Below are 8,867 nucleotides of genomic sequence, written 5' to 3'. Positions count from 1 at the left end.
AATCTGACCCACTCCTTAAGTCTTTATCAGGTCAGACCATCCTGGTCTGAAGAGTCACCCCAAACACCTCTCACCTCCACAGCGGCTGCAGGTCCCGTGTGTCATTAAGTCCCACCACGCAGGACAAGCACCATTGCTAAGAACTGCTGCTGAGGCCCTTCACTGATCACTCCTTCCCACGGTGACGTTTACCTCCCCAAGGTCACCCAGAGAGGGAAAGGGCTGCATGGCTTTGTCTCTGTATCCCCAGGAACATCCAGCAGAGCACTGGAAGTTAGTCCATAAATGTTCATGGACCTTTAAGATGCCATGGGGCTTTCAGACTGACTGCGGGCAGCTGGGGAGCATGCCGACCCGCCCTGGAGGAGGCTTATGCGGGATTTCAAGTGATTGCAAGAGGACCCACCTGTGGGTGTCAGTGGCGCACCATCTGAAAACAACATCATGCACTGGAATGCAGTTATATTTGGACCAGAAGGGACATCCTTTGAAGATGGTACTTTTAAACCAGTAACAGAATTTTCTGAAGAGTATCCAGATATACTGCCAGCTGTCAGGTTTTTATCCAAAATGCTTCATCCGAATGTGTATGCTGATGGTAGCACATGTTTAGATATCCTTCAGGATCAATGGAGTCCAATATATGAAGTAGCTTCTCTCTTAACATCAATTCAGTCCCTGCTGGATGAACCGAATCCAAATAGTCCAGCCAGTAGGCAGGCAGCACAGCTTTATCAGGAAAACAAACGAGGAGATGAGAAAAGGGTTTCGGCCATTATTGAACAAAGCTGGAATGATTCACAATACACAACTGGTCTGTTCATCTTTTTCATCATTGTTGTGTGTAATTTACCTCGCAGTAGAAAGGCTAACAAATTTTAAGTGCCACAGGTTTTAAGGATTCTGCAGGAAAAAAAAGTCCTTCAGTTTAGAATCTACAAAAGCTAGTGTATCTTGATTAATGTACTTTTTATTGCATGGTGTGAACTAAGTTGTTGCTTACATAAAGGTGTAATATATCCTGCTTGTATTTTTTCCAAGTGTATAATGTTAGTGTGGAGTTTTCATGACAGAATCTGCACATTTTGTAAATCTGTACTTTTTTCAAATATTGAATGCCTTATTTTTGAATTCTTTAGATTTTTTTAATTGGAGGAAAGCACTTAAAGTTTTTTATATATGAACGTTACACGTAAAGCTGTTAAAATACATAACTTCAGGGCAAAAAAAAAAAAAGATGCTATGGGGCTTCCCAGGTGGCACAGTGGTTAAGAATCCACCTGCCAATGCAGGTGACCTGGCTTCAAGCCCTGGTCTGGGAAGATCCCGCATGCTGTGTAGCAACTAAGCCCTTGCACCACAACTACTGAGCCCACATGCCACGACTACTGAAGCTAACGAGGCTGGAGCCTGTGCTCCGCAACAAGAGAGGCCACTGCAATGAGAAGCCCATGCACCACAACGAAGAGTAGCCTCCGCTCACTGCAACTAGATAAAGATGCGCACAGCAACGAAGACCCAATGCAGCCAAAAATAAATAAATAAATTTATAAAAAGAAAAAAAGATGCTATGGAAACACCGCCCTATTTAAAGCGTTTTGGTAAACTCCGGCATCTGGGCTGAGGTCGCCATAGCAACGGTTTTGCAGGCTGCAGCAGAGCCTTGCAGGAGGGCAGGACCAGGGCGATCCCTGGCTCCTCTTAGCTCTTCTCACAACCCCTAAAGCCCCTAAAGATGTGAAATGGTGGAGTGTGATGAAAGCTGCAGCTCAAGCTGCCTGTAACTACTGCTTCCCATCCCGCCCCCATCTCCCGAAGGAAGCCCACGTAGCCTGCAGCCTACTTAAATCTCCCTCAAAAGCAGCCTTACGTTTACAACCTGATCAGGAGACCTGCTCTCCTCCTGGCTCTCTGTCCTCAGCCAGATGACAAAAAGGTCCCCTTTTTTTCAGATGACAGATCTCTTGATAACTAAGATGGCACCTTCTTAAGGATTGCCCCTCACCTCTTGCTCCCTCCAAGGTATCACCCCACCAGGGCTGCCCGTCTCCATACTTCTCATAGTGTAACCCCAAGCCTTGTTGAGGCTTACTAGGCGCCAGGCACTGTGGTGTTTTACATACAATATCCTGCTTTAACCTTCAAATAACTCTCTAAGTAAAGGTCGTCACCATTCCCATTTTACAGATGAGGAAACTGAGACCCCAAGAGGTCACGCAACTGGCCCAACTTTAACTTGTAGACATTTCAGATTTTACTCCAGGGATTTTACTCCAGGAAGCTGCAAACTCTCCCACCTCCCACATCGCAGAGAAAGGACCTTAGAGTCAGCATGTTCTAAGTTTCGGAACTACTGAGTGTGAGTCATCACCAGGGAGCTAGTTAGAAACGCAGAACCTCAGGCCCCACCCCAGTCCGATTGAATTAGAATTTGCATTTTCACAAGAGAACCAGGTGATCGGTTTGCTCATCAAGGTTTGAGCCACTGAATTGAAGAGATGATGGAATTCAGGCACCCACAGGCAAAGCAAGCATAGAAAAAGAACCCCACAGGGTTCGGCTTCCCTGGTGGCGCGGTGGTTGAGAGTCCGCCTGACAATGCAGGGGACACGGGTTCGTGTCCTGGTCCGGGAAGATCCCACATGCCGCGGAGCGGCTGGGCCCGTGAGCCATGGCCACTGAGCTTGCGCGTCCGGAGCTTGTGCTCCGCAACGGGAGAGGCCACAACAGTGAGAGGCCCGCGTACCGAAAAAAAAAAAAAAAAAGAACCCCACAGGGCTCTAGATGTTGGGGATTTTGCCTCTAGAGCAGGGCTCCCCAACCCCCCAGACCGTGGACTGCACCGGGCCGCACAGCTGGAGGTGAGCAGTGAGCGGCGGGCGAGCCCGCGAAGCTTCATCTGCTGCTCCTCATGGCTCCCCGTGGCTCGCATTACCGCCTGAACCACGCCCCCACCCCCGTCCGTGGAAAAATTGTCCTCCACAGAAACCCATCCCCGGTGCCAAAAAGGTTGGGGACCGCTGCACTAGACCACAGAGCCAAAAATTAGGGGTCCGAAGCTCCCGGGGCCTCAGTTTCCACTTTCTAGGTGCTCAAGCAAAATCTCAACTCTGGAAGTCTGGAGAGCAATCGGACGGCTTTAGAGCGCCACCTGCTGGTCGTGATTAGCTATGCATCACACGTCTCTGCTCCAGGCATCCCCTCCCAAAGCGGCAGCTACTTGTGTGCGGCGGCTGAGCCTTCTCTTGGGGATTTTTGTAGTTTTTCCCAGCCCGGTTTATTTCTCTTCCTTCTTTAGACTTCAACATTCACCATTCGTTATTCCTATCACTGGTTCAGATAACTCCATACTCTCTAAATGACAAGAATGCAGCACCTCAGGTTTGCTTGCTCCCTTGACCTCAGTTCAGTTCAATTGATTAGGGGTGTAAAGCCTAAGACCTGACCATTTCTCTTTTCACTAACATCAAAGCAAGTGGTGAAACCACGCCCTTAGTGTTACAACCTAGGCATAAAGATTTAAAACTGATCCCTATAAGAAAGTATTTGCAACATTCACATGGACATATTTCTACTTACCTATATTTAAATCCATCTAAAATCAATAGCAGAAGGAAAGCATCCGAATAGCATACAGGGCAAAAGATACAGGTAAGCTCATAGCAGAAGAAATATAATTAGTCAAAGACATTTTTAAGAAATGTCTCTATTTTAAACCTTGCTTACCTTCTTTTTTTTTGCGGTACGCGGGCCTCTCACTGTTGTGGCCTCTCCCGTTGCAGACGTGCAGGCTCAGCGGCCATGGCTCACGGGCCCAGCTGCTCCACGGCATGTGGGATCTTCCCGGACTGGGGAACAAACCCGTGTCCCCTGCATCGGCAGGCGGACTCTCAACCACTGCGCCACCAGAGAAGCCCTTTCACTATTATTTTAATGGTTATCAAGCAATCCCACTCCCCAGCTAATGCAAGAATCTTAGGATTGATTTAACTCCATATATCCTCCTCCTGCTTTTTGGCTATTGTTGTCAAGTATTTTAATTTTTCATGCATTTTTAAACTTAAGATATTATCAATATTATTATTCTATACAGTCAATATTCGTGTATTTTTCCCACACATTTCCCTCTTGTCATTCATTCATTCCTGCATGTCTTTGCTTCCATTGGGGTCACTTTCATTCTGCCTAAAGAATGTTCTTTAGTAGTACTTTTAGTTCAGCTCTCTCGGCAATGAAGTCTCTGTTTTCGTTTGTAAACCTCTTTGTTCCAACTTCTTTTTTTTTTAATTAATTAAGGTCTTTATTTATTTATTTATTTTGGCTGCTTTGGGTCTTCGTTGCTGTACACGGGCTTTCTCTAGTTGCGGCGAGCAGGGGCCACTCTTCAATGTGGTTCGTGGGCTTCTCATTGCCGTGGCTTCTCGTTGCGGACCACAGGCTCTAGGCACACGGGCTTCAGTAATTGTGGCTCACGGGCTCTAGCGTGCAGGCTCAGTAGTTGTGGTGCATGGGCTTAGTTGCTCAGCAGCATGTGGGGTCTTCCCAGACCAGGGCTCAAACCCATGTCCCCTGCATTGGCAGGTGGATTCTTAACCACTGCGCCACCAGGGAAGCCCTCAGTCAATTTTTTAAAATAATCTTTGACTTTGGTTTTCAGAAGTTTTACTAGTTTGCCCAGGTAGGGATTTTTTGTATTTATTTTGCTTCAGATTTGTAGAGTTTCTTGAATCTGTGTTTTAATGTCTTTCACTAATACTGTAAAATTTGTAATCAGTAACTCTTCACCTATTGCTTCAGAACGACTCACTCACTCTCCCTGAATCCAATTAAATGTATTTAGACCTTTACATCACATTCCATACTCTCTTATGCTCTTTTCTGTATTTTCCATCTTTTTTATCCCACTCCCATGCTTCAGACTGAATATTTTCTACCCACCTGTCTTTCAGTTTACTAATCCTGTCTTCTGTTATATCTAACCGACTGTTGGGAATTCCCTGGCAGTCGGTCCAGTGGTTAGGACTCAGCACTTTCACTGCTGTGGCCTGGGTTCAGTCCCTGGTCAGGGAACTAAGATCCCACAAGCCTCCCAGTGTGGCCCCAAAACAAACAAACAAACAAAAAACTGCTGTTAAACCCATCTATAGAGTTTTTTTGTTTTGGTTTGGGTTTTTTTTTTCTGTTTTTAAGTAATTGTATTTTTCAATTCTAGAGTTTCCACTTGGTTCTTTTTAAAAAATTGTTTCTAGTTCTCCATCTACTTTCTTGAATGTATTAGAGTCCATGTACAATAATATCAATATCTTTTTCTCCTTCAGGTCTACTATTTATTTTTTTCTCTTGGTTTTTGTTCATTTGGTCTTGTCTCTTAGTATATCTGTTAACTTTTGTTAAATGTTGGATGCTGTGTAGAATGAAAAACCATAGAGGCTCTGGATTATGTTATTTCTCCAGAAGAGATGGGAAATTTCTGGGGTTTTTCTTTTGTCTTGGGGGGGTGGTTTTGTTGTTGTTTGTGGGGTTTTTTTTTTTGTTGTTGTTGTTTCCAGGCAGTTAGAGTAGGGTTAAATCATTGAATACAATCAGGAACTGAGATGTTCCTGGCTTTGTATGGGCTGGTATGTTTCTGGATTGCCCTTGCTCCTAGATCATAGCCCTTCAGGGGTCTCAGCTGAAACCCTAAAGTGTTTCTCAGGTCCCTCTTTCTTGTCAGCTCCTGAACTCCTGAGCCTTGTGATAATGCCAAAACTTTAGGCCACCATTTTCTGCTCAGCCTCGATGCCTCCCAAGCAAATCAGCAAATTACTGTAAGGAATTTCCTTAAGGAAAGCAGTGGAGATGATCCCCCTCACTTCAAAGGGTTTTCCTTCTGTACAGGATCCTGGTTACTTAAGTTCTGCCCACTTTGGCTACTCTTAAAGCCTTAAAACAGCTGTGAGTGTGGGGGGGGGGTGGGGGGAATCTAATTTTTACATTGTTCTCTAAAGGAATCCTAGCCTGATACAAGCCACTCTGTCATGACCAGAAGCAAAATTCAACTAATGTACATTTTTAAAAAAGATAATTCTGGGGACTTCCCTGGTGGCGCAGGGGTTAACAATCTGCCTGCTAATGCAGGGGACACGGGTTCGATCCCTGGTCCAGGAAGATCCCACATGCTGCGAAGTAACTAGGCCCATGTGCCACAACTGCTGAGCTTGCGCTCTAGAACCCACAAGGCACAACTACTGAGCCCACGCACCACAACTACTGAAGTCACAGGCCTAGAGCCCATGCTCCGCAGCAAGAGAAGCCACCACAATGAGAAACCCACACAACGCAATGGAGAGCAGCCACCACTCGCCGCAGCTAGAGAAAGCCCATGCGCAGCAACGAAGACCCAACACAGCCAAAAATAAATAAATAAAATGAATAAATTTTTTTTAAAAATGAGAGTGTATGGGAGTACCCTGGTAGTCCAATGGTTAGGACTCTGAGCTTCCCTTCCACTGCAGGGGGCACAGATTCAATCCCTGGTGGGGGAGCTGGGATACGCAAGCTGCAGGGTGTGGCCAAAAAATAATAATAATAAAATAAATAAAAATAAAAATGAGGGTGTAAAAGAAAATTTATTGGGATCACAAGATAACAATTGAAAAAAAGCAGATCCTGAAAGTATTTATTCAGTGTGATCCCATTTATTTTTAAATCATCACATATTATAATTATATATTATATAATATATCATTATCTTTAGCATAATCATATATATATATACATATATAATAATATATATAGGGGCTGGAAGAATAAACACCAAAATAGTTATAATAGTTATGTGTGGAGGTGGTATAGAGCTTATGTTTTTCCTTTTCACGTGTGCTTGTATGAAATTTCCACTTTTTTCAACACTAATGCTATTTTTATAATCAGAAAAAATACAAAAATTTTTTTTCACTCCTGACTCTGTCCCTGACCCTGGTCTTACCTGTCTCAAGCATTGAGGCCTCTCAGCTGTCAGGGAGGCTTTCAGTTCTGGGATGAAGAGTGAAGACTCAGAAAATCCTCCAACAAAGACTGATTTCAAGCAGTCTTTCTTCTGCAGCTGCCACCACCCCCAGGAAGTGGGGAGAGGTTTCCCTTCCACATACCGCCCAGCGAGCAAATCTCTGGGCTTCTCCGCTCTTTAGCTTCCCTTCCCCCACCTGTCTCAGAGCATCTCGGCCCCCTGCAGTTGGCGATTTGGGGTCTGTGTGTTTTACGACGGTGGGAGGGCGTGGGGCGGGGCGCACGCAGACCAGGTGAGTTGCAGGACGCAGCCCACGGCGGCTCGTGCGCGGCTGCGGCGTGACTCAGCCTTCCTGCTCTCCCAGTACCCCACCCCTGCTGCCCTCTGTCTCCTCCCGCAGCCCTCACCCTCGGGTGACCGTCCGTCCTTGCCAGTTTCATTCGCAAGTCTAAGCTATTTTTCTCCTTTTCTCAGGATTCCTTCGGTTGACCCCACTCTGTGGCTTCCCGTCCAATGAGCTCTCAAGCATTGAAAGCTAGCCTCGGGCTCAGCCTTGAAAAATCCTGAAGTGGCTTCTTTCCGCTCTGAGATCGGCTCCGGACCTTGGGGGTCATCATCCCCCAATCGTACGTCTCAGATCAGCGTGCGCCAGGGCCCGTGCGCGCCACGACTTCCGGTGGTACACAAGAGAAACTTTTTTTTTTTTACTTAACAGTATGTATTCATTTTGCTGTTTATTAAGAATATAATTAGAGCATCAGACCTGTGATTTCACAGAATGGATGCTCAGAATGAGAGAGGGTAGGTTTTTGTTGCTGTTGTTTAAAGAAAAATCAAGTAAACAAGCGTACTTAGATGTGGCAACAATTACCAAGACAAACCACTAAATTAAGATTTCCCCGGGGGGATGCCTCCTTTAAAAGCCCCAGATTCCGTCACAAGTCCCTCCCTCTTCCCCGGCCCATCTTCCCTCCTCTCCCCAGACTCACCTCCTGGAGAACCTGTCCAAGATCATGCTTTTTCTAAAACAACACTGGTGTACAGTGGCTGTGTACCCCGGTGGTGGGCTCATCCTCCTGTCTCCAGCCAGACCTGAGGTTTTCAGTCCACTATGACTTTGAGGGGGGAATCTTGGTATGGATTCCAAAGGCGTCTAGAATAGAAAGGAGAATGACTTTGGGAGAATGCATTGTCCAAACTTCTCTTGGGCGCCACCCCTCCACACACACACACCCCATACACGTGAGCTAGGCTTCAGAGGTTACCTTTATTCATTTAACAAACATTGATAGGGACTTCCCTGGCGGTCCAGTGGTTAGGACCCCAAGCTTTCACTGAGGAGAGCCTGGGTTCAATCCCTGGTCGGGGAGCTAAGAACACGCGTGCTGCCTGATGCGGCCCAAAGGAAAAAAACAAAACAAACAAACAAAAAAAACCACATTGATTTATTGAGCACTATTGATAGACACCAGGCCCACAAAAATGGACAGAGGTGAGTTAGGATCCCCTCCTACAAGGTCTTAAAAGTTAAAGATGCCAGAGGGGAGGTGATGAGGTAGAAAGGCATTCCAGCCAGGAAAAAAAAAAATTATTTTAAAGGCATTAAAAAAAAAATCACAGAGCCCCAGAAGCCTGAGGCCTTCAAGGTATCTAAACTAAAAGCCAGCACTCTGGCCACTCTGTGTGGCATGAGACAGCCAAGGGCAAGAGGATGTCCAGAGACAGTCTGGGAAAGGCAGTGAGGCCCTCATGTGCCGGCTGAGGGGGTGGGCTTTGCACTGAGGGCAGTGGGGAGCCATGGAAGTCTTCAGAGGGGGGAGAGGGATGCAGGGTAACATTTGTGAAGATGCTCTTTGGCTGCTGTGTGCTGGGCAGGAGG

The 8,867-nt window shown here is 46.1% G+C and overlaps 1 protein-coding gene across 1 annotated transcript; it reads left to right on the top strand.

The window, feature by feature from the left end:
- Nucleotides 1–364: 364 nt before the first annotated feature.
- Nucleotides 365–7,405, top strand: LOC309976153 (ubiquitin-conjugating enzyme E2 B-like; the record flags this gene model as incomplete). Its single annotated transcript, XM_082861631.1, has 2 exons — nucleotides 365–814; nucleotides 7,389–7,405. The coding sequence occupies exons 1-2, from the start codon at nucleotides 445–447 to the stop codon at nucleotides 7,403–7,405; spliced, it is 387 nt and encodes a 128-aa protein (XP_082717757.1). The 5' UTR covers nucleotides 365–444.
- Nucleotides 7,406–8,867: the final 1,462 nt, after the last annotated feature.

The sequence above is a fragment of the Leucopleurus acutus genome, assembly GCF_964270905.1.
Source record: "Leucopleurus acutus genome assembly, chromosome: 19".
Lineage (NCBI taxonomy): Eukaryota > Metazoa > Chordata > Mammalia > Artiodactyla > Delphinidae > Leucopleurus > Leucopleurus acutus.
The sequence above is the reverse complement of the archived record's forward strand: the minus strand, read 5'-3'. Positions and strand labels throughout refer to the sequence as shown.